At 38.4% G+C, this 27,130-nt stretch overlaps 1 protein-coding gene across 5 annotated transcripts; it reads right to left on the reverse strand.

The window, feature by feature from the left end:
* Positions 1–393: 393 nt before the first annotated feature.
* Positions 394–27,130, reverse strand: LOC101715577 (zinc finger protein 124-like). 5 transcript variants are annotated; one of them, XM_021248366.2, is made up of 6 exons: positions 27,010–27,083; positions 18,194–18,245; positions 17,587–17,631; positions 5,166–5,292; positions 4,909–4,969; positions 394–3,254 (listed from the first exon to the last, which is right to left on the reverse strand). In XM_021248366.2, exons 3-6 carry the CDS (start codon positions 17,599–17,601, stop codon positions 1,709–1,711), a joined length of 1,749 nt encoding a protein of 582 aa, XP_021104025.1. In that variant the 5' UTR covers positions 17,602–17,631; positions 18,194–18,245; positions 27,010–27,083; the 3' UTR covers positions 394–1,708. The 5 variants fall into 5 exon arrangements, with proteins under 5 accessions (XP_021104025.1, XP_004869983.2, XP_021104024.1 ...); XM_004869926.4 differs by lacking the exon at positions 18,194–18,245 and having other exon boundaries at positions 27,010–27,130; XM_021248365.2 differs by lacking the exons at positions 18,194–18,245; positions 27,010–27,083 and adding an exon at positions 26,703–26,979.

Raw genomic sequence — 27,130 nt, forward strand, 5'->3', positions numbered from 1 at the left:
TAGAATTGATAAGCAAGGTTCAGCAATAGAGGTATAATTTTCAGAAATACTGAGAATGGGATTCAGGGAGTACTATAATTTCAGAAAGGATTAAATACCAGTATATGAACACTAAATGATAATAAATGACTGTATCCATGTAGTAAACAATGGAAATGAAAGTAATTAAAACTAATCAAAATGAAGAATGGCATTGAAAATGCCAAACAAAAACCACAATAGAAATGCTTATTGGCAAGTACAACCTCAGTGGAATGTACAATCTAACAGTTTTGGTCATGATGAAAATTGTATATTGGGCATCTTTATTTTCTTAAATGTTATAAAATATGAACCTATGAATTGTAATAACAATTACAGCCAAGTTGCCAAAAAAATTGCTCAGCATTGCTCTTTCCTAAAAAGACATTTTATTTAAACAAATTTAACTTAGGTATAAGAATTATTCCATATATTTATTACTCCAGGTCAGATTCCCAACATGGCACAAGCTGTTAACAAAATGGTACTGGAACAACCATAATAGACTAGTGTCAGCTAAGGTGCACATTTGGTCATGTAATCTCTGAGGCAATTTGTAAGATAAAGGCCCATGAGACTCTGTGCTTCTCAGCCAATAGTGCCCCACAGGAGACTTCATCCTATCATCTTAGCCATCTGACCCTCATGTTTATACTGTGAAATTATGACCACATCCTTTCTACTTAGCATTTGCATCACCTAACACAATTACCTTTCGGGTATACAGAGAAAACCCTAAAAACAACTTTTAGCCTGTGGCACTGCATCAATCACTGTACTCACTATTAGACCCCACTTTTTTGTACTCTGAGAGACACATTGTGCTTTCTCATTAACATCTCAACTTCCCCATCCCAGGAAGAAAAAAAATACAATCAATCTTTGTCTACTCCTGATATTTCACTTAATGACCTCTTGGATAAGCTACATTATCACAAATGAAGGATTTCCTTTGTCTTCATTTTTCATAAAATTTCATTCTATGAATAGATTTCACTTTACCCATTCAACTAAGGTCATGGTTTGCATGTAAAATTTCCCTTTAAGGCCATGTACTGGAGACTCGGACACAAGGCTGCTGTGCTGAATTTAACATTATTATGCTACTTTCTGCTATTATCAGTGCATTCATCCAAAGACCTATTGGAGGAAAAATATCCCTGTCCATGTGCTTTAAAATAGTGTATTTCATTCCTAATACACCTCTGTCTCTGTCCCTCTGATTCTTGGCTTTCTCACTTTCTGTATTTATACTAAATCTCATTGAGTTTGTACATGTTTTCTTACGTTATGAGAATCATAACACTTTTTCACATTTTTTACAGACTTTCTCTTCAGTGGGAGCTCTCTCATGTTAGTCAAGGTAAGTGGAACACTGGAAGGGTTCCCCACAGTTACTGCATACACATGGCTTCCCTCTTAGGTGGATTCACGTACTTTAATGCACCAAGAAAAATAAAACATTTCCCTCATTGTTCACATATGTTCAGATTCTCTCTTCTATGAATTCTTTCAGTTATCTAATGATACCTGTGTACTCAGATTTACATTGCATATGAAAAGGCTTCTCTGCACTGTCCTTTGATGTCAGTACAAGTCACTTTTTATATTCAAAGTTAATTTCTTCTTAGTTTTTCAATGATGATTATTACAGTAACCAAAGGCTTTTCTATACTCCCTACAGTTTCTAGCCTGTGTGATTCTTTTCATGTCTTACACAACCGCTGTGTGTGCTAAAAGCATTTCCACATTGCTTACACACATAAGGTTTTTCACCAGTGTGAGTTTGTTCATGTGTTCGGCAATTACTCTGTTGCTTGAAAGCTTTCCCACACTGCTTACACACAAAGGGTTTCTCTCCAGTGTGAGTTCTTTCATGTACTTGACAATGACAGTGTTTGCTGAAAGCTTTCCCACATTGCCTACATACATACGGTTTCTCACCACTGTGAGTGTGTTCATGTGTTCGGCAATTACTCTGTTGCTTGAAAGCCTTTCCACACTGCTTACACACATAGGGTTTCTCTCCAGTGTGAGTTCTTTCATGTACACGACAATTACCATGCGTGCTGAAAGCTTTCCCACATTGCTTACATACATAGGGTTTCTCACCAGTGTGACTTCGTTCATGTCTTTGACAATAACTGTGTATAGCAAAAGCCTTCCCACATTGCTTACACACATAGGGTTTCTCACCAGTGTGAGTTCTTTCATGTACTCGACAACTACCAAGGGTACTGAAAGCTTTCCCACATTGCTTACATATATAGGGTTTCTCACCAGTGTGATTTCTTTCATGTATTTGACAATAAGTGTGTGTAGTGAAAGCTTTCCCACATTGCTTACATACATATGGTTTCTCACCAGTGTGAGTTCGTTCATGTGTTCGACAAACACTGTGTTGGCTGAAAGCTTTCCCACACTGTTTACATACATAGGGTTTCTCACCAGTGTGAGTCCGTTCATGTATTTGACAATGACTGTGTTGGCTGAAAGCTTTCCCACACTGCTTACATACATATGGTTTCTCCCCAGTGTGAGTTCTTTTATGAATGTGACAATAACTTTGTGTGGTGAAAGCTTTCCCACACTGCTTACATACATACGGTTTCTCCCCAGTGTGAGTTTGTTCATGATTACCAAATGAATTGTTATTAGTAAAGGACTTCTCACATTGTTTATACACATAGGATTTTTCTCCAGTGTGAGCTCTTTCATGTTTCTGAATATCATGGTGAGAATTAAAATCTTTTCCACCTTGTATAGGTATACAAGTATTCACCCTGTGATTTCTTTGCTGGATTTGAACATAATTGGCTGAAGTGACAGCTTTTACATCCTGCTTATATACGAAAGACTTCTCTTCAGCATTACTTCCTTCGGTGCAATCAGAGTAAGATTTTCCACATTGTTTACATCCATAGGGTTTCACTCCAGGATTTGTCTTTGCATGGTTCTGAAACGACTGGACGTCAGTGCAGGATTTCCATTGTCTGTTACAGTTAGATACCTTCTGTTCAAATCCAGGATTCTCATGTGATTTGAGTCCAGTGTTATCTATAATTGGCATGGTTGGTGATGAATAACAAATCATGGGCTTGCTACAGGCAAGGCCTTCACCTGGTTTTGTACCAAGCAGTTTAAAGTGCACATTAGTATCGGGAGTCATAAAAACCATTTCTTCATGTTGATACCATAATTTATATTGACAGCATTTCTCCACCTCTTCACTTCTGTCAAAGAAAAAACCAAAAAGAACAATCACATGTAGAAATGCTTTCATATTAAAAGTTTACAAGGTGGAGACCAGATTTGATGTCCTCACTGAACATCTGATTATAAATTTACTGTACACTCTGGACGATGGCTTGGAAATAGCTTTTGCCAAACCAGTGTCCATTTGGGAGGTTGTGACTGACAGGTCTGCAATATATAATACTTACTTTCATTTTGAGGAATTGCTAAATATGTATAGCATATGTTATCTTTCATACCCTTTTTTTTTTTTAAAAATTCTTTTATTGGTACATTTTAGGTATACAACACAATTACATTTCTCATTGGGAACTTGTACCTTTACGTGATGCATCTTGGTTCTTATTTTTTTCCCCATTTCATACCCTTTTTCTTAATGCCCTCCACCTTTCACTGAGCCTCTTCACTCTCTCCAAAATGTCTCCTCTCTTTTTTGTAACATCTTTTTACTCCTTAATTCATATTTTGCATTTTTCATACAAAATATAACATGTGATATTGAAATTTCTGTGTCTGTCTGATTTAACATAACACAGGCTCCAGATACATCCATTTTTGCAAATGACATCATTTCATTCTCCTTTATGGCTGAATACCATTCCGTTATATATATACACCACATTATTTTCAGTGCTGGAGACTGAACCCAGGGTTTTAGCACTGAGCTACATTCTCAGTTATTTATTTTTTATTATGAGAATGAGTCGCATCAATCATTAAGTAGCCCAGGCTGACCATAAATGTATGATCTTCCTACTTCAGCTTTTCAAGAGTCCTAGGATTCCAAGTATACAACAAGCTGTCCAGGCTATTCCATTTTTTACTCATCCATGCATGGGAATCTAGGCTCTTTCCAGAGTTTCACTTTTGTAAGTTGTGCTGCTATAAACTTGGATATGCATGTATGACTGTAATATGATTTCTTTAACTTTGGGGGAATAGATCCAGTAGAAGTATAGCTGGATAAAATGGAATTTCTATTTTTACTTTTTTGAGGAATCTCTGCACACATTTTCACAGATGTTATACAACAGTGACATTCCCAAAAATATTATGGGAAGGTGCCTTCTGCTATTTCAGAACATGAATGGACCAAATGCTTTACAGGATTACTTGAAAACAGCTATTATCAAAACAAAGGCATTCATTTGGATTTTGATTACTTCCCCAAGGTTACCAATTTTGCAAGTACTGAATGTGTATACCACCTTTAAATATATATAGTACTTGCATAATTTGATAAGAAAGTGGCCTTTTGAAAATACACATATTTGTAATTAGATATCCTGTACTTGGCTCTCAGTCTAAAGGCAACTTCTTTTATATACACATATAGTCAATGCCTAAATGTAATTTCATACAACTGTTTTATAATCTTGCACATGGAAAATAACTGTTTATTTTTATACACTGGATAATGTCACTTGTGGCATAATGTCAATACTGTACTCCTCGCATTTCATATATTTGGTTATTTCAAATATATGGTAGATGCTACATATCCAACAAGGATGCATCTTTGGAAGAATTTTGTGAGATTAAAAACATTTGAACAAGACCTGACTTGTGCAGTTTGTGTGGTCTTAATAGTTCTGACCTTTAAGGAACGTTCTTCTTGTGAGTGCAAAGTACCTTAGATTTTTCCTGTAATTTTTATACTCATCTTCAATTTGTTGGTCATCCCACTTTCTTCCTAAAGTATAGAAAAGGAAATATAATGATGAGTCACTACATTACATATTGTTACATACCAGTTAGATTCACGGTATAATGTGATCATACCTGGAAGATTCATCAAAATATTTCCATATTCCTATAAAAGAAACTGCGGTGATAAGCAAGAACCAATGCTGTCTGACTGTGTAAATGAGAACTGATATCCTCCTTACCTATAGAGGCCACATTCCTAAAGTTCTCCCACATCACATCTCTGTGGAGCTCCTTCTGGGATGGATCCAGCAAAGCCCACTCCTCCATGGTGAAGTCCACAGCCACATCCTCAAAGGTCACTGCCTTCTAAATCATCAGAAATATATTTCCAGGAAGAAGAGTGAGACTCACAAAATACTTCAGTGCTACTCATAAAAAGCTGAAATGAGGCTGAGTCCTACAAATGTTTACTTCAAGCCTTGGTCACTAAACACTTATTCTCTATCCACATGTACTTGTCACATAGGAATTTTGATGCTAGATAGGAATTCATCACTAAAGAAACAGGCAAACAGGAATACTGCTTCTCCTGCCCAGTTTTATTTCTGTGCTGTGTCTAAAGAATGAGTCATAGAATGAGTGTACGAGATCAGACTTGGGGTAAAAAGAACTGGGGTAGATAAATATCTAATGACTTTCTCTGATAGATCAAACAAAATATTTCTATTTTCAAAGTTTATTTGGGGAATGGATCCCGTCCTTCTGTGCTTATATTTGGAATGCAAACTTGAAACTGGTTTCCTAGACAAAACTGTAATTAAACACAAAGTAAAATTCATGAAGGGTAACTTAAAATGGTAATTTTAAAAATTAGTTTTTATGGGAGAATGTAACAATGCAATTAGATTAAAGAAGACATGTAGCTCAATGACATGAAATGCTTACCTGTTACAAAGATGTAAAAATTTCTAAGGTGTAATAGAGAAATGTGGAGACAGAGCAACCCAGTGTCTGTGGCTAGGGCTGCACAACCAGTGTTGGGAAGATGCTGGGACTAAGCCACATACAGTGGCCCTAATGTCCAACCCAGGGAAAGCCTCGGGAATGATCAACGAAGTACACCACCTCTAGCTAAATGTTGGGCCTGTGCACCCAGTGCAGGGAGAATCTAAAGACTCACTGACCAAGCACCCTGGCCACAGCTACACACCCACGGGTGCTCCTGGGGTCTTCTCAGCACGTGACAACAGAGGTGGCAACCAATAGACCCACCCAATGGAAGAAAACAGCCAAAAGGAGAGTTTTGCTGAAGGACTGAAGTGTTACCCATAGAGACTGGGTGAGAGAAGCCTTGGGAGACACGTTTGGAGAGGGCAGGGCTAAAAAGGGATCTTCTAGGATCCATTGGGAGGTCTAGGATCAGACCAGGAAATTCACAGGGCCTGTATTCCATTAGGAGAGGCTAGGCCTAGAGGATGAAATCAGAAAGGGTGGTCCTAAAGGGCAGATGGTTAGTCTAATGGTATCTTTGAGCTCTGACACTACTGCTTACATCCAGCACAAAGTAGTGGTCCAAAGTACAATAGGCTAATATACAGATGGTCTCCCTTCAATAAAATCATAGTCCTTTTAGTTCTCTTTAAGGGATGTCCATGAGTGGTTCACTGGTTCTGTCAATATCCACTTGTCATCTGATGCCATTGATACTACTGATCCCAATGAATTTACCAAGGTAACATATTTGTGGATAACAACTAGTTTTCTCTCTCTATGCCAATACCTGGATTTCCTAGAGATCAAAACCAAAAAATGGATATACATACACACAGGACCTTGGGGGAAGAAGGTCAACTAAAGACCCCCCAAAGTCTCCCAACTCTCCTCGGGAGCACTTATCAGGAAAGCAAGTATCAGGCAGCAGAACACTACACAAACTTTACAGAAGTGAAAAACCTAGATGAGTTCAAAGACGAAATGAACCAAAAGTACTTCACTCAATATGCCCAAGATACATTCAGGGGAAATTAGTAAAAAACTGGACAAGCTGACCAGAATGGATTAAAACATGAATGACAGATTCAAGAAAGATACAAAATCTTCAAAACGATGACAGGTAGAAGTACCTGAAATAAAAGGGTATCAAATTCATAATTTTCAGAATTGAGCAATGTGAAGACAGATGGAAATTGTGGACAAAATAGTAAACTATGCAGAAATAGTCAAAGGAGCCACAAAGAAAAGAGAGAGGAAAAGAGCATCCAGCAGTTACTAGACAACACCAAAAAGACCAACCAAAGTCAAAGGATGAAAAACACAGGAACCCAGGAAAATGCAGGGGTAGCTATCTTATTTGCAAACAAAGTGAATTTCAAGCCCACACTGATCAGAAAAGACAAGACACTTACATACTCACTAAGGGAAAAATCCAAGAGGAAGTGATAACAATCATAAATACATATGCACCAAATACCAGGACACCAAACTATCAAACAACAAGGAAATCATGAAGATCAGAGCAGAAATTAATGCAACTAAGACTAAGAAAAAAACACAAAGAACGAACAGTTGGTTTTTTAAAAGATTAATTAAAATAGACAAATCCTTAGCCAATCTTATAAAAACAAGGAAAGACCCAAATCCATAAAATTAGGAATGAAAAGGGTGAATTTACAACAGATCCTCCAGAAATCCAGATCTTTGGTACTTGCTTTGAAAACCTGTACTCTAATAAGATGAAAAATGCAGAAGAAACAGATTCATAGATACATACGAGTCACCAAAGCTGAATCAAGAAGACATAATTTTTTTTAATAATCCAATATCAGGCAATGGAACTGAACAAGTAATTAAAAAACTACTAACAAGAAAAGCCAAGGATGACCCTACCAAGGTCCCCAGTCATGCAGAACACACGCCAAATCAGCCCGCTGCAGACAGGCAGGTCTGTGCATGCCCTACCGAGGTCCTGAGTCAGGCGGAAGACGCCTAATCACCCCGCTGCAGACAAGAAGGTGTGCCCATGCCCTACCTAGGTCCTGAGTCACACAGAACACGTCAAATCAGCCCACTGCAGACAGGCAGGTCTGTGCATGCCCTAACGAAGTCCTGAGTCAGGCGGAAGACACCAAATCACCCCGCTGCAGACAGGCAGCCACCTGGTTCCACACTACAAAGACACAGAGGACACCAGACCACCAGACCAAGGTACTGAGTCCCACTGTTCCCGGCCCAGAGGTAGTGGCTTCTGAGCTGTCGTCCCACTGCTCCTGGTCCAGAGGAAGGGACTTCCCGGTCACCATCCCTCTCGCTGCTCCCAGCCCAGAGGAAAGGGCTGTTGGGCCACCTTCTGTCCGACTGCTCCTGGCCCAGAGGAAGGGGCTTCCAGGCCACCATCCCTCCCACTGCTCCCGGCCCAGAGGGAGGGGCTTCTGAGCCACCATCCCACTGCTCCTGGTCCAGAGGAAGGGGTTTTCCCAGACACCATCCCTCCGGCTGCTCCTAGCCCACAGGAAAGGGCTTTTGGGTCACCATCCCTACCGCTGCTCCAGGCCCCTGTCCCACCTCACCCAGCTCAGAGGAGGTAATCCGTGCAGGTGCTAACAGCCCCCCACCCCAGTCGAAATGAGAAAAAACGTAAATAAGTCTCAAAACCTGACTTCCAGATCACCTACAGCAACCCCAAAGGGAAATGAGATGGAACACTCTGATACTCAACCACCTGGACCCACTCAACTGGCAACAAAAGGGGATCTGGAAAAAATGAAATCAGAAATAATTTCTCAGATAACAGGAGAAATTGTGCCCCTAGTACAAGACATGATTAATAAATCTACAGAGGAGCTCAGGAACATGATGGAATCCCAACATAAGAAACAAATGGAATCCATAAAACAGATGCAAATAGATTTCCAGGACATGAAAAACTCCACTGAAAGTCTACACAGCAGAATGAGCCAATGTAAGGACAGAATTTCAGATATAGAAGATAAGATTGCAATTAGTGACCAGGAAAAGAAAAATTGCTTCAAAATTATAAGGGAACATGAGAAATCAATCCAGCAGCTGCTAGATGATGCAAAAAAGAATAACATAAGACTGACTGGGCTCAATGAAGAAACAGGAGAGAGTGCAGATGACATAAAAAATCTCTTCACAGAAATAATGGCAGAAAACTTCCCAAGCATGGGAAAAGAGCTTGACATACAGACAAGTGAGGCATGTAGGACTCCAAATAGCCTTGATCAAAAAACATCTACACATAGGCATATAATTGTTAAGATTCCAGAAACACAAGAGAAGAACAAAGTTCTCCAAGCAGTCAGAGAAAAGAAACAAATCACATACAAAGGAAAGCCCATCAGAATCACAGCAGACTTCTCAACACAAACCATCAAGGCAAGAAGAGCTTGGAGTGACATATTCCAAGCCCTAAAAGAAAACAGCCTCCAACCCAGATTGATGTACCCTGCAAAACTACCTTTCAAAATGGATGGAGAAATAAGATACTTTCATGACAAAGAGCACCTTAGGAACTTTGTGAATACCAAACCAGCACTCCAAAGAATTTTACACAATAACCTAGGAACAGACACTGAGGATCACAACCCCAGGAAGCAAAGCAGAATGAACCCATCTGGCATGACAAGAAATTAAATGTAAAGGGGGAGAACCCAACAAAAAGGAAACGTCATGGCAATGACAAGTCAATACGTTTCAGTTATAACCATCAACATTAATGGTCTCAATTCACCAATCAAAAGAAATAGACTGGCAGAATGGGTCAAGAAGCAAAGTCCAACAATATGCTGCATACAAGAAACACACTTAAGTCAAAAGGAAGCTCATAGACTGAAAGTTAAAGGGTGGAAAACAATACTCCATGCGACAGGAACCCTAAAAAAAGCAGGAGTAGCTATCCTCTTGGCAGATCAAGTAGATTTCAAATCAACACTGATTAAGAGAGATGAAGAAGGACACTACATCCTTGTAAAGGGAAGAATCCAAGAGGAAGAGATGACAATCATAAATATCTATGCACCAAACACTAGTGCACCCAACTATATAAAACAAATACTAACGGACATGAAAAGTCATATATGCACTAATACAATTGTAGTGGGGGAACTCAACACCGCACTGTCACAAATAGATAGATCAACTAGACAAAAAATAAGTAATGAAATACTAGAACTCAATCGAACTCTTGAACAAATGAACTTAACAGATGTTTACAGAGTCTTCCACCCCACAAAATCAGAATACACATTCTTCTCAGCTGCACATGGGTCATTCTCCAAAATAGACCACATACTCACACATAGAACATGTTTAAGTAAGTGCAAAGGAACTGAAGTTATCCCCTGTATATTATCAGACCATAGTGCGATGAAATTGGAGATCCATAGCAAAAGAAACTCAAAAAATTTCATAAACACGTGGAGATTGAACAACACACTTCTGAATAACCAATGGATCACAGAGGAAATTAAAGAAGAAATCAGACAGTTCCTTCAATTAAATGACAAGGACAATACAACATATCGGAATCTATGGGACACAATGAAAGCAGTCTAACGAGGGAAATTCATAGCAGTGAATACGCATATTAGGAAAACAGAACGAGCCCAATTAAACAACCTGATGCTGAACCTCAAGCTTCTAGAAAAAGAATAACAGGACAACCCCAAAGCTCATACAAGGGAGGAAATTATAAAGACCAGAGGAGAAATCAATGCAATGGAGACTAAGAGAATGATACAAAAAAATCAATGAAGCCAAGAGTTGGTTCTTTGAAAGAATCAGCAAAATTGACCAACCTTTAGCCAACCTTGTCAGAAAAAGGAAAGAAAAGGCCCAAATCCATGCAATTAGGAATGAAAAGGGTGAAATTACAACAGACCCACCAGAAATCCAGAGGATCATCAATACCTACTTCCAGAACCTATATGCCAATAAGATGGACAACACAGAAGAAATGGACAGATTCCTAGACACATATGATTACCAAAGTTGAACGAAGAAGACCTAAAAATTCTGAACAACCCAATATCAACTAATGAAATTGAAAATGTAATTAAAAACGTATCAACTAAGAAAAGCCCGGGCCCTGATGGCTTCACTGCTGAATTCTACAAGACATTTAGAGAGGAACTGCTGCCGCTACTCTTTAAACTCTTCAATGAAATTGAAAGGGAAGCAATACTCCCAAATTCATTCCTGGAAGCAAGCATCACCTTGATCCCCAAAGCAGAGAAAGACACAACTGAAAAAGAGAACTATAGGCCAATCTCACTAATGAAAATAGATGCAAAAATCCTTAATAAGATACTGGCAAATAGAATGCAGAAGATCACCAAGAAGATCATACACCCTGATCAAGTGGGATTCATCCCAGGGATGCAGGGATGGTTCAACATACACAAATCAATCAATGTAATACACTATATCAATAGAGCCAAGGACCGAAACCATATGATTATCTCCATAGATGCAGAAAAAGCATTTGACAAAATCCAACATGCATTTATGATAAAAACCTGACAAAAAATTGGAATAGATGGTCTCTACCTCAAACCGATAGAAGCCATCTATGAAAAACCAACAGCCAATATCATACTAAATGGTCAAAAACTCAAATCCTTCACACTAAAATCAGGAACAAGACAAGGATGTCCACTATCACCACTCTTGTTCAATATAGTTCTGGAAACATTAGCCACGGCAATTTGACAAGAGAAAGAAATAAAAGGAATAAAGATAGGTAATGAAGAAGTCAAATTGTCATTATTTGCAGATGACATGATACTCTATATAGAAGACCCCAAGAACTCCACCAGAAGTCTTCGAGACTTAATAACCAAATTCACTCAAGTAGCTGGTTACAAGGTCAACACACAAAAATCAATAGCTTTCCTCTACACGAATGACAGACTCACTGAGAGAGAAATAGGGCAAATAATTCCTTTCACAATAGCATCCAAAAAACTGAAATACCTAGGAATCATCCTAACGAAAGAAATCAAAGACCTTTTCTCTGAAAACTATGGCACTCTGAAAAGAGAGATTGAAGATGCTATCAGAAAATGGACAGACATCCCCTGCTCCCGGGTAGGAAGAATTAATATAGTGAAAATGGCCATACTTCCAAAACTGCTATATAGATTTAATGCAATTCCAATTGAGATCCCAGCAGCATACTTCATAGACCTCAAGAAAACAATCCAAAAATTCATTTGGAGCAAGAAGAGACCCAGAATAGCAAAAGCAATTCTAGGTAACAGAGACATGGCAGGGGGTATCACAATCCCCAACCTGCAACTATACTACAAAGCTACTGTGATAAAAACACCATGGTACTGGCAAAGAAACAGACTTGGGGACCAGTGGAACAGATTAGAAGATGCAGAAACAATGCCAGACACACTCAGCCATCTCATCTTTGACAATGGAGCCAAACACCCTCACTGGAGGAAAGATAGCCTCTTTAATAAATGGTGCTGGAAAAATTGGGCTTCAACTTGCCAAAGATTAAAACTAGACCTGTATCTCTCACCATGCACTAAACTAAAATCAAAATGGATTAAAGACCTAAATATTAAAATAGAAACTCTGAACCAGTTGGAACAGAGGTTAGGTAGAACCCTTGAAGACATCGGTGTAGGAAAAGATTTTATGAACAAAACCTCTGTTGCCCATGAACTAGCACAAACAATCAACAAATGGGATCTCTTCTTATTAAAAAGCTTCTGCACAGCAAGAGAAACCACCAGCAGTGTGAAGAGACAACCCACAATGTGGTAAAAAATCTTCACCTGCTCTTCCTCAGACAAAGGTCTACTATCTCGAATCTATAAAGAACTTAAAAAGATCAGACCTCCCAAATTTAAAGACCCAATCCAAAAATGGGCATCTGAAATAAACAGACATTTCTCACACAAAGAAGTAGAAATAGTAAATAAATACACGAAAAAATGTTCAACATCACTAGTCATTCGAGAGATGCAAATGAAAACAACGCTGAGATTCCACTTCACTCCAGAAAGAATGGCTGCTATCATGAAATGAACCAATAACAAATGCTGGCGGGGCTGTGGGCAAAGAGGAACCCTGCTCCACTGCTGGTGGGAGTGTAGACTGGTGCAACCACTGTGGAAATCAGTATGGAGATACCTCAAAGAACTAGGACTGGAAGTCCCATTTGACCCCGCTATTCCACTGCTGGGGATCTTCCTCAAAGAATTAAAAGAATCAAACCACAGTGATATATGTGCACCCATGTTCATAGCAGCACAGTTTGTAATAGCTAAAACTTGGAAGCAGCCCAAATGCCCATCAACTGGAGACTGGATAAAGAAAATGTGGTTTTTTAATACAATGGAGTACTACTCAGCCATAAAAAATGAGAAATTAGAGACATTTACAGCTAAGTGGATGCACATTGAGGAGATACTCTTAAGTGAAATAAATAGGGCACACATGTGTAAATACCGAATAGTTTCTCTGGTGTGAGAAACTGAAAGTGTAAATAAGGACTAAATGTATAATAGGTAATGTGAAATAGGAAGAAAAGGGGTAAAGGGGAACGAAGTGGGAGGGCTAGTGGAAAGGATAGAAGGGAATGGGATTAATATGAGAAAATGAAAAAATAGGAACAAAATCTTTGCAAATAGGGAGGAATGGAGGGGTTGAAGGGAGGGCTGGGCAAGGGTGAACAATAAGAACCAAGAGAGACTATGTAAAGGTGCAAATTTCCAATGATGAATGTCATTATATTGTATACCTAAAATGTACCAATGATTAGAATGAATAATCGATAATGCAAAATAGGAAGAAAAGGTCCAAAGGTGTAGGGGTAGTGGGAGGGGCAGGGGAAAGGAAAGAAGGGAAAGGAAAAATGATGAGAAATGGAAAAAATGGAAATAAAGTCTTTGTAAATTGGGAAAGGTGGAGGGAGTGAAGGGAGGGCTAGGAATGGGGAAAAAATAAGAACCAAGATGCATTATGTAAAGGTACAATTCCCAATGAGAAATGTAATTGTGTTGTATACCTACAATGTACCCATAAAAGAATTTAATACAAAAAAAAAAAAAAAAGAAAAGCCAAGGCCCTGACAGATTCAGTGCTGAGTTCTACAAGAACTTTAGAAAAAATCTAATTCCACTACTCCTCAAAATTTTAATGAGACTGAAAGGAAAGCAATACTCTCAGTCATTCCTGAAAACAAGCATTACCTTGACAGCAAAACAACTGAAGGATCCAACAAAAAAGAGGAGTATGTACCAATCTCTTTAACAAACATAGATGCAAAAATCTTCAATAAGATACTGGAAAAAAGAATGCAGCCAATCATCAAAAAGATTATACAACATGACCAAGTAGGATTCATCCTTTGGATGCAGGGATGGTTCAACATACACAAATCAATAAACAAATACAGCATGTTTACAGCACCAAGAACAAAAACCACATCATCACCTCAATAGATGTACAAAAAGTGTTAGACAAAGTCCAACACTCACTCATGTTTAAAAACAAGAAACCTCCAGAAACTTGGCTTTTAAGTGGCACTATTCTTTTCAGCAACCACAACTTCTGCCTTCAATTTTTCACACACTTATTTCTAGCCAAAATTCAAGGTTTTTAAATCTTTCAACTCTACTTTCTTTTCCTCATTCTCAATGTGATCTGGTTAAAACCAGCTGGCAGTAAAAATTTTGTGCTGCCTCATAATTTCACTACCTGGTTATTATGTAAAAAAACAAACTTACTCACTTTGTTACCTATGTTTGTGATCACAATAATTACATTCAACTTGGAGAACTGGTATACATACATATCACATCTTAAATATTTTTACTTCCCTTTCCCTTCCCCTCTGCCCCCTTTCACCGATCCCCTTAACTCCATAATGTCTACCTCCAAGTTTCTTACCATCTTTTTTTTATTTTCCTCTTTAAATCATGCATATTTTTACCTTCTCATATAAGAGAAACCACATGAATATTTGAGCTTCTGTGTCTAATTTATATCACTTAGCATTATTGGTTTCAAGATGCATCCATTTTCCTATACTTAAATTTATCTTTCTTTAGGACTCAGTAGAACTCCATTGTGTATATACAGCACATTTTCTTTATCTGTTGGCCACTTCCTTAAGTTAACTATTAAAATGGTACACCTATAAAGATATGAATATGCAAGGATGTCTGTAATGTTTTTGTCTCTAAAGAGAGGATATCCAGATGAGGTATATCTAGGTCAAATGGAATTTTAAGGATTCTTCATATTGATTTCCATAGTGGTTATACTAAGCTACACTTCCATCAACAATGCAACATGGTTCCTTTTTCCCAAACAGCTTCACCAGCCATTTGGTGTTTTTTATGTTCTTGATGATAGCCATTCTTTTTGGAATAAGACAGAATTTCAGTGTTCTTTTGATTTGCATTTCCCTAATGGCCAAATCTGCTGAGCATTTTTTCATGGATTTATTGGCCATTTGTAATTCTTTGAGAAGTGTTTATTTCAATTGCCTATTTTTTGACTGAGTCTTTTACTTTGGGGGTCTAATTTTTTTATTTATATATTGTAGAGTTTAGTCTTCTATCCAAGAGTAGCTGGCAAAAATTTTTCCCATTTTGTGGGTTGCCTTATCGCTCTGTTGGTTGTTTTCTTTGCTGTGCAGAAGCCTTTTAATTTGTTATAATCTCATTTGTTGATTCTTGGTATTATTTCTTATGCAATTGAGGTTCTGTTCACAAAGTTCTTGCCTTATGACTTTCATCAAGTGCTTTACCTATTTTATCTTTCAGCAGATTCAGTGTTTCTGTTCTTGTATCTAGGTCTCTGATCCATTTTGATTTGATTACAGTACAGAGTATGTAATGATCCATTCTCCTGCTTGTGAATAACCAGTTTTCCTAGCACCATTTGCTAAAAGGACTATCTTTTCTCCAGTATATGTTTTGGCCTCTTTCTTAAGATCTGCCAAATGTTGGTATAAAATATTTTATAAAACTTCCTGTATTTGTTTTTGAGAAACAACAAATCCTCATTATCTTTAGCCATTAAATGTAGGCATTAGAATCAAAATTGTACAAAGAAAACACAGAATTGTATGACAGATGATGTTAGATACAAAAGAGGGGATGAGTTCAGGAAAAGGCTCATTTTAGTAATTTGAGTCAAATTATATAATAGCAAATATACTAGAAGAATGGGGGAAGGAAAGAAGGGAAAAGGGGTTTAAAGAAAAAACTGAAGGAAAAAATGGACATAGAGCTTTTATAAATGAGGAGGGGAGGAAGGGTTGAAGGGAAAGGAGGTGAAGGGGACAAAAAGATTTAATATGTATCATGTCCATGTTTAAATCCCCCATGATGCATGTGATCATTAAGTACTGAAAACACGTACTAATAAAAATAAATAAATGTTTAAAAAAAACAGAAAAATGGTGGATGTGCTTTGTATTTTGGATTGTGGAGCTTGAGGTGCCCCTTGGATAACTACAAGGGAGTTGACACTATGAGCTAATGGCTGGGGAAGAGGTCCAAGGTGGAAAGAAAACAGAAAATGATCAAACTATCATTTACAAGAATTGTAAAATGAGACAAATGGTGAACAGGATACAACATTCAAATAATCTAAATCACAGAGAAAAATGTATAAAGAATCAGCAATGTCATGCCAGAAAATTAAAATAAAAATTTCCAGGTGAAGATCATAGTAGAAGATTCAAGCAAAGCAGATGCCAGAGAAAGGTGTTGGATATGATAGTAATTTAAGTTCCTGGTAAAATTTTGAAAGCCTGAAATAAGGCTAGAGCAAGTAGGTTAAGGGGCAAATGAACAACTGAAATATTTCAGGGGAAATGTATATCTGAACAGTCTGTGTTATAACCTGCAGAGACAAACTGGGAGGAATGGGAGTTACTTATGGACCCACAGTAGATTCTCTGCTCCATACATTTCATGTTTGATGTGTCAAGTGGTGTCCTCTAGAAGCTCTCTAGAACCACACTAGTTTGGCAAATCCAGAAAAATCTTTTTACTCAATTTGTGTTTTTGTACTAGGTAACCAAGAATGCTGTTTATTTCCGGCCTGATAGTGAAGCAATGTCTATGATATTATCTATGTCCTCCATGAGCCCTCTGTTTTATTAGAGTTCATACGCTGTAAAAATTCAGTATGCATTCCTCTTGGGGACACTTCAAGCAATGTAACAAATAGGTCATTTTCAAATGGTAACAGCAAGACCCTAGACCAATTTGCACCAAATTAAGATGACAATAAGGTCTTATAACATGGCTGTATTACTACCAATTTTACCACATTTACATATACAGAGTCTGCCAAAAAATGCACATCAGGAAAAAAAAAACTGGTATAAATATTCTAATACTGAATTTACTGAGACATCACGAGATTAATACAAGCTACCTCTGGCCTCAACAATTACAAGAGGTGCTCAAAGTGGTGATCATGAGCTTCCAGACTTTTATTAGTACAATAAACTGCTGAAGTGTGTACACATTTTTTTGGCGGACTCTGTATTTTTCTGATGTTATGTTTTGTATTTCTTTTTCCAGTTTAATTAATAAATGCTAAGAAAGCTCCTAAATTACAGTGTAAAACAAGCTAAGGAACAAATAAACAACTTACCACAGATGGATTCATTTCTTTGCTCTTGGTGACACACAGAGGACTCTGGAATTACAGGTGAAAGAGAAGGTAAATGGAAAGAGTCTGAGAGAGTTGGTATGTCTTGCTGCTGGAGGGGAGGGAAACAACTAGAAAATAATGTTTCTCTGTGTGGAGAAACAGTCTTATACATGACAACTGAAGATTTTGCTGAAGGAGCATAGCAATTTCTATTAATTGGTAAACGTGAAACAATCCTTAGGTTAATGGAGACATTTATTTGCCACTGGCTTAGTAAAAATAGATGTTATGAAGATACAAAGTTGTAGTGATGGCTCTTTACTGAACTAAAGTATGCCTAAGGAAGACATATCATGTGGTCACTAAAATTTAAAGCATAGAAAATACCTAGCAGGATTATCTTTCTGTCAATGCTAATGTGCCATACAGGGCTCCACACTGGTGTTTCCATTATACCATCTATTGGTTTTGCATGCTTAAATTTCATAGAAATTATGCATCTTGAAACTTAACATTGTTGCCCCAAACTGCTTAGGCCAAATGTACATAATGTGCATTTACTGGTTTCAAAGGAATGGTTCCCAGTCACAAGTCCCTTGATATTCACCTGTTTGTGTACTTTCCTCCTACAATGACTCAGGGCTCTGCCATTTCATTTCCTTGGGCCAAATGGACATTTGAAAATGAGTTAAAACATAGTTTGTAGAAAGTATTTTTCCAATGCAAACTGCCTTCCTGGAATACTGACGTCTTTGAATGGGCCCTGGAGATGAACAGTGGGACATATGTAGCCTAGCCAGGCACCAGCAGAAACCAAACGTAGTGAACTTAGCCTCAAAGAGCCAAGCTCTCAAAGCACAAGATCACTAACCATTCATTTGTAATCCCATATCACAGAGGCAAAAGAATCAAATAGCTCAATCCAGCACAAAATGCTGACTAATAGGATCATAAACACATGATATTTTAAATGCAGTATTTTTTGTGATTTATTATGTATGAAACACTATTGCCAATAATCCTCCAGTATTCAATGTGTTAACATATTGGTGAATAGAAAAGAATTGAATTACGTAATACAACCAAAGGAAATTCATGATCACATATACAAGTTTTCATAAACATCATGTCCTTAAGAGAGGTCCTGTGAATCATGTAAATTACCTGAAAATAATAAAACTATGTTTAACTTTATATTATAAATGTGTTACTTATTTGTGGATATTGTATTGTTTTTATTTACATTTTAATAAATAATTTAGAAGTAAACAGATGATTTAGCCTAATTTTCTCATTTTAAATAATGAAAAAGAGGTCCCCATTAATTTGCTGTAGCATCTATGATCTTCAACAACAGACTATAAGGCCGGGTGAGGAGGTGCACACCTATAATCCCAGCACTTGGGACAATGGGGCAGGAGGATCGCTGCAAGTCTGAGGCCAGCCTGGGCTATATAGTTCAAAAACAGCCTAAAGTACACAGTGAGACCCTGTCTCAAAAACCATAAAAATGAGAACAGATTATAGAAACCCTGTGTGTAAAACAGGGTTAACTGAAAACAATAAAATGTCCCTCAATGAGCTTAACAACAGATTTGTTAAGACATAAGTTATCACAACTATTTTATAGCAAAGATGATCTCTATGCCCAGTTTAAAGGGAGCAGCTCCTCAAGGAATGCCATATACCTCACATGCAAAGGATGCTGCTGCTAAGGAAAGAATCACAGTTTATTCATTATTTGATAACAGTGAACAAGCTGCTTGTTAAGTTCCTGCAGTCACTGATTTTAAAAGAGGCAGCAATACTTCAACTGCAATTTCCAGCAGATAAGCACAGCTTTGAGAGCTACCACTTAGTGTTGGCTACAGTTACATAAGTAATACAAACTTCATAACACAGATTTAAATTGCAAGAAAGCCTCATTTTCTATTGCTGCCAAAAGAAGTCATCTAAAATTAATTGTGTTAAAATAATAGGAACATTTTCTCTCCCAATTCTGGATGACCTATTTCCAATATCACTGACACTGAACTAACATCCAAGTGTTAGCAGGCCACAACCCTCCACAGTTTCTAGGAAAGAACTGGTCTAGCCTCTAGTGGTGGCTGAAAATCACTGGGCTGTGCTCACAAATGTTTCTCTTCTCTGTATTGATGGAGCCCTCCAACTAGTAAGACATCCAAGACTCTGTCACATTGAAGATGATAGTACTCTATCAGAGAGCTACCTTCAAACTCCCCAGGATCTGGACCCCACAGCATAAGAAATGTTGGATCCTCCAATAAGTTTGTCCTCCCACACGTGGTTTTGCAGGATTGAAAAAGAGCAAGACAATGAGAGGGCATTTCACCTACAGCCCGGAGCATGGGATGAAAGACCCACAAGAGTGAGATGGCAAAGAACACAAGACACTCCTCTCTCTGAAAAGAGAACATTTGGAGATTACCAAACTAAGATGAGCTCATTGGAAAGACAATCCAAATGAAGAGTATAGGAAAAAGCCATGTTCAGACAGAGGCCCCTACCTGTTTTACTACAGCCATGGATGTTTTCCCAGCTCCATGGAGCCATGGATCGTCTCAATTAAAGCTTTCTTCATTCTCTGCAAGTTCCTGGACTCGATCCACATGCGAGGCAATGTATATATTCACATCTCTGGGTTATACACACATATCAATTATCTCTGCGTGTGTGACAGTGGGTGTCACTGCCTCCTCTCCAAGACCCTGGCCTGCAATTTTCTGTAGTTGGATTTCTTGGAAATTGACTTTCATCAGTCTGGCTCCATGCTCCCTCCCATGTGGTTTTAAAGCTGGGATGATTATGAAATTCATCTGATTTGATCAGAGTACTATCCACTAAAAATAATGACCTTATCTTTCTGGATCCAGAAACTAACTTCTCACTGCTATCTTTATGCAGATCAAGTATGTGTGCATGGTGCTCCACAAAGCAACTCAGCACCTAGACTGGTGATGGCACCGTGTTATAGCTCTCGCATCTGGACCATGATCCAGGTGGGAAACATGGTAGAAATTCTGTTTGGAAGTGATTCACTGAGTATCTGGAGCAGCCTAATTGCAGCTGGGCTTGGAAATGTCAGGATGGAATAGAATGTTTAACATCATGATTTCAACTCTTAACGTGGACCCAGCCCACAGCAGGAGACGTGTCTTCTGGAGGCAAATTAGCAGTTTTCCCCAGCACCAAAAGGGGTGGTAAAATAATCCCTTGTGAAAGATAATGCCAGACATTCATCAAACTGGTAAAGAGAGACTTTAATCAGGAATATACTGATTAATGTAATGTAAATGCAGCTTCAATTTGTGGAGGTGAGAATTTTAAAAATAGTACATAAGACAAAAGTCAGCTCTTTTTCCAGTGAAGAGGAAAAACTGAGTGTGGAGATAAGATGTGCAGATGAAGAGTCCAAGAATCAAAAAGTGAGAAAGCGGACCAGACACTGAATGGGGATTTCTGAATGCAGCTGCAATTACCAGAGCCCTGGTGCTTCATGCAATGAATAGGTGAGTGGTGAAGGCAGGAGGGAGCAGGGGTTTACTTTTTCAGAAGTGAGCCATTAATTGGGCTATAATGAATGAGATGCAAGAGCGAGTTCTGGAATGAAGAGAGCAAAAGGCCCTGCATAGGTAAAGTGAACACTCTGTGTTGGACATCTGAATTGGTCCTTGATGCCCCTGAACACTCAGGTACCTCAGTTTCCTGTCAGTCATCTCGTCATCAAGTTTTATTTATGGCAGCTCCACTCCCACCAACTCTAATTGAATAAATATACAGATAAAGTTGTGCTAAGATCTGTATTCCAGACCTGGGCCATGGAGTGGTGATCCAACTACTTACAGAATACACTAGAGAACATCAAACACAGTCACACACAGGCACCATAAGAAAGTGTCTCCTTAAGACCAGCACTTTCCATTCTGCTAAGGAGATATGTGTGGTGAATCAGGATGAATGAGCTACAAGTGGAAGACATTTCATAATAAGGTGACTAAGAGTAAATGATTTCAGTTGGTCTTGGGATTTAAACCAGGGTAAGAAATACATTCAATATGATAACATAGTACACACCTTTGAAGAATGACAACAAAACTTAAATAAAACACTTCTATATAGTTTGATGCTCTATGATGTATTTTTTTTGGTACTGGGGATTGAACTGAGGACCCTGTGCTTGCGAGGCAGAAGTCAGCACCACTGAGCTAAATCCCTGGCCCTCTATGGTGTATTTTATATCATGTTCTATTTCTATTATAAGAAAATTCATTGAACTTAGAATTAACAGCATGAAATTTTAAAATTACTGAGTTAGAACAACCTATTTAATGGTCAAGCAATGCCTCTTCTATCTTTACCTGCCACAGTATTTGATGGTGACCCAAGTCAGATCATGCCCTCACTGAGTGGTGATGGGCAATATGGCATTTTCCTCTGGGGTCATTTCTCATTTGAGTATCTCATCCTTTGCTTTCCAAACAGACACCCTGAGTCTTATGGCAGAGATTATTCTTGCTGTCCTGAAAATGACTCTTCCATTGTGCAACAAATTTCTATTTGACTTAGCCAATGTTGGTAGGCTAAATGGATTCCAGTCTGAAAAATAAAGTTTGGTCCCTATACCTTAACATTCAAAACATCCATAGACTTAAAGCAAGAAGGAATTGTAGAGAAAAAGTTTTGTACTTTATTAGGAAAATGTTCTCACATTTTAGAAACAATAAATTCTGAAGAAAAAAAATGTAATACATTTTAGAACTGGAAATTTCTAGTCATAAAGCAATATTACAAGGAGTGGGATTATAGTGCAGAATATATGAAATACTACATATTTCTGAGAAAAAAACCCCTGACATCCACAGAAAAAAATTGCAGCTAAGAGAATTCAACTAGCATGTCACAAAGATAGAGACAGTCAGATAACAAAATAAATACATTAACATGAGCACTTGCCTACTATGTGTGTGGCCCTGGGATGGGTCCCAGCAGCAACAAATATATGAATGTGTGCACAAATCAGTACCACTATAAAGATGTGAACATTAAAACCAACAGATACTACTGGATGATCACCAGAAAGAGCAATAAAACAATACAACAGACAGGCAACCACAAAGATTCGTAGTGACTGGAACTATCGAATGCTGCTCATGTCAGTAAGAACTGGCAGAGCCACTTTAGAAGACAGTTTGGTAGTAACTTCTTATGTATGGCCTATGAACCATCAATTCTGCCAGGCAGAAGAGAAATATACCAAAGATCCTACAAGAGTCGGCTAACAGTACTAGATGGGACAGAAACCCAGTGATTACCACTCCAAACAATGGCCCAGACACTGAAAAAGAGGGTGTCTGGAGGTTTTCTGGAGCATCCATAATGTTCTGTCTTTTGGTCTAGTAATTATATGGTGTGTTCCTTATGTGATAATTTATTGACCCATATGATTTTGAGGTCTGCCCTGCTGCTCACTTGCTGGATAAAATAATAAATATATTTATTAAACAAAATGTGGCAGGGAGGAGCAGATGGGATCATTAGAGCATACTAGGGAATACACTGGTTAATGGGTATGTTAATTATACCGACTATCATGCTGGCTTCACATGGTGTGTGCATATACCAAAAGAAACTGTGTATTTCTTAAATATATGTAAATTACTATATGTCAATTATTCCACAATAAATTGGTAAAAAAAAAAAAAAAAAGTAGTACACATGTGAGCCTGAGGCTGAAAAGGAAGCATAGTCCAAACAGGTAAAAAGAAGAGGCTAAGAATCCATTAGCTAATCATTAGTCTCAATGATTTAGAAAAGGGAAATTTTATACAAGGAGAGTAAAGAGAATTCTTAGTAAAGGAGCATAATTTAACTGTAATGAAAATGAACATATCATGGAGAGTAGCAATAATGCCAAAAGTTGTTGGTTTTGTTTGTTGGTTTGTTTTTTTTTTGCGATACCAGGGATCGAACTCAGGACCTGGCGCTTGCAAGGCAGGCGCAGTGCTAATGAGCTAAATATCCGGCCCTTAATGTTGGTTTTTAAAAGAAATACTAATTAAACTGAAAGAGTTCTGGTAAATTTGAAAATGGAGCATTATGTATGAATCATGTATTTTATACTTGTAACATATGCATACATACAATCATGGCTCATTTAACAAGGGGGATACACTCTGGGAAAGACATGGCTAGATGTGCAAACATCACAGTGTGTAGTTACACAAATTTAGAGGGCACAACGTAGGGAATATTGTTCCCACTGTTGTATAAGAAATCCATCACTAACCAAAATGTGCTATGCAGCACGTGACTCTGTCATAAATCAGTGTAAACCTGGCAAAGAGATAAATAAAGCTGTTGAACTTAAAAAAAAAAAAAGTAAGAAAGCTCTTTCCTTTTAGACACACATAAAGGACAATGACTGCACTACAGGATTAGAAAAAACTCCCTTCTGAAAAAAAGCTGCTAGGAAAACAGGGCATCTTTGTGGCAAATAATGTTTGCATATCCTTTCCTCGTATCAAATAATTAAATCATTTTCAATGATGATCCATACCTAAATAAAGAATCAAATTGTAAGACATTCAGATTACTTTAGAAAAGGAAATTATTCTTTGAAAGATTAAACAATATTAAAAATAAAATATTCACAAATTTGACTACATTAATGTACAAACTCTATTCAGCAAATTAAACCATTAAATAGTACAAAGAGAAGTGACATAGTGGGAAAAACTATTTGCCTCACATATGACTGAACAGTTTAAATAAGATAAAGACAGAAGTTCTAGAAGAAAAGCAGGCAAGAAACTTGAACAGTCAGATTATATGTATAAGAAATTTCAAATGTTCAGTGATCACCAAAGAGTTCAGTCAGAGAAACATAAAATAAAATCAGATTAGATAGACAAACTATTGATAAAGACAAGGAACAACTGAACTTTGACAAACTGAACATGCCGCGTGAGTTGTTATTATCCATTTGGAAAACAGTTTAGCCAATATTCGACACCTTAGATACAGATATATAGAAATCAGTGCACATGGGTACCACGATAGCATCTGAGGACACAATACTGTTGGTGCAAACAAGTGAAATCCAGGGAAGAGTGCAAGACAAGGCACATGCAGGAAGAAATACATAAAAATGTGTTGGGTACATTCTCTGGACCAGTCACCTTCTAGGTCTTACATGTCCAGCTTAACAAGTAGTATAAAACACCAAATGAATTCTATACAGATGTGACTTGCACGTGATATTACATACATATATATTTCTAAAAGAAAACAGAATGTATAAAAAATAAAAATTTGCAAAAGCTCATAGAGAAACTTGATTTCACATATTATGAATTAGATAATAAAACTAACTTCAAAACTGACCATTTTCCCCCAAATTAATCTATATTACCCCACCAAAAATTCAACAGGCTGAAGGAGGGACATACAATATTTAACAGGATATTTCTACAGAACAATAACATATTATGTCCTTGTAAAAATCTGTACCTCTTTAAAACATTTATATACTTTGTTTAAAAAGTAAAATACATAAAAAGAAAATCATATAGGGATGTGTGACATTGTAAATGTGTACTTGAGAATAATATGTAAAAATAAAAATCAGAATATTTTCCTGTTAATGAATGTTTAGTCTATTGGATACCAGTACTAAGTAAATGCTTTTCTTTTTTTTTTGGTACTGGGGATCGAACTCGGGCCCTGGTGCTTAGGGTTCAATCCCCGATACCAATAAGTTAGAGTTCAATCCCCGATACCAATAAAAAAACACACACACACACAAAAAAACAACGGAAATTAGCCAAGAAACTCCTGAATTAAAAAAATAGGGACAGCTGTCATTATGAAACTTTAATAATGCAATACTAAAGACCATACCAATAATATCCACAGATAAATCCATATAAGTGTAATAACTGTCTTATTCCAAGCACCAGAAAGCCCTATATAAATCCAACCACTTCAAGGACAGCATTAAATAAATGGATTAATACAATCAAAATGCAGAGTTTGGGGCTGGGGACATAGCTTGGTGGTAAAGTGTTTGTCCAAAACGTACAAGGCTCTGGGTTCCATCCTCACCAACAAAAATAAAGGTAGGTGGCTAGTATTTAAGGAATTTGCTGCCAAATTCAGGAGGCTCTTAAATGGTACGGGCAAGGGTCAGAGGAAAACGGGGGACGAGGATCCTCGTGAACTACAGGTCCTGGAACACCAACTCCACACAGAGTTAGGGTCATCCGGGGGATCCCGAAGCTCACAACGTGGGTTGCAGTGCAGTGCTACTCAGAGAGGGATGCAGGTAGGATCTGGAGTCTTGCAGGAACAGGACAAGACACCCAGGGTCCCTGCATTGGCCCAGCCCCCACCACACAGCCAGAAGGGACCAAGGGCCCAGATGCCCACATAGACAAGCATGAAGTCACTCACGGCACAGGGACAGTATGGGGAGTCATGGTTGTTTTACCATTGTTTCTTTAAGGCTACCCTGCAGCTAAGGGATAGGTCTGAAGCAAAACATTAACTCTGGACCTTGCAAGCTACAAGAATATGCAAATGTCACTAGATGATCTAACCACTTGTCATATCTTAAACACACCATTTTCAGGCTCACAGGCTTAAATATCGCATGGTTTGTCTCATACAAGCTCCAAAATTTTATATATGTATGTATGTGTGTATGTATGAAAGAGAGACAGAGAGAAAGAGAGAAGGAGGAGGAGGGGAGAGGGAAAAGAGATAGAGAAGGCAAAATAAAACAGAAGATAAATAGGAAGTACGGAGATCTTTTTCAAATGAATGAGGGAACAAGACATGGAGGTTGAGAGGAGAGAAGAGAGGGAAAGGGGATAGTTTAAAAAAAAGAAAGCGAGGGATAATATGAAAACAGTTTTTGCAAATGCGAAGGCGACCGAGAGTTGGAAGGAGCAGGGAGGGAGCGGAGGGGACAAAAAATTTTAGAAGTTGTATTATAAATGCAACCATTATGAACTGCAAACACGCACTGATAAAAACATCATTCCTTTCCCTACTTTATATAACGTCAAAGTCCCTTTTAGGTGCAAAATACATACTATATACATGCACATCCGACTCCCTTGGTCACTGACGCTAGCTAGCCGTAGCACTCGCTAGTGAGCTCTGCCGAGGGACTGCTGTTTAACAGACAGGAGCAGCAAGCTTCGCGTCAGAGACCCCAAGCTGCTCCCCAGACCCGCGGCGGTCCCGGAGCTGGGCGGATGGACCCGCCGGGCGGGCGGCAACCCTGGCCGGGTCCCCGCTTCCAAGCTCCGCCCGGCGCCCGCTCGGGGACGCGCAAACGCGCAGCGGGATGGACCAGCGCCTCCCTGCCCCGTCCCCGACACGCGCCAAACTCCTCACCCTGGCGGCGGCTCAGGACCCCGCCGCGACCCAACGTCCTGGGCTCCCACAGCCCAGCCGGCCCTGCCAGGCCCCGCCCCGCGAGTCAGATGACCGCGCCCGGGACGGGAGTCGAGAGCCC

Source organism: Heterocephalus glaber, unplaced genomic scaffold, assembly GCF_053883595.1.
Source record: "Heterocephalus glaber isolate CG9 unplaced genomic scaffold, H.glaber_assembly_v1.0 deba00001724, whole genome shotgun sequence".
In the NCBI taxonomy this organism is placed as follows: domain Eukaryota; kingdom Metazoa; phylum Chordata; class Mammalia; order Rodentia; family Bathyergidae; genus Heterocephalus; species Heterocephalus glaber.

Coding starts and splice junctions, on each gene's coding strand:
- LOC101715577 (XM_021248365.2), bottom strand. Junction 5,293..17,586: donor AAGAAATGAATCCATCTGTG/GTAAGTTGTTTA, acceptor CTGATGATTTAG/AAGGCAGTGACCTTTGAGGA. Junction 4,970..5,165: donor TAGGAATGTGGCCTCTATAG/GTAAGGAGGATA, acceptor TCTATACTTTAG/GAAGAAAGTGGGATGACCAA.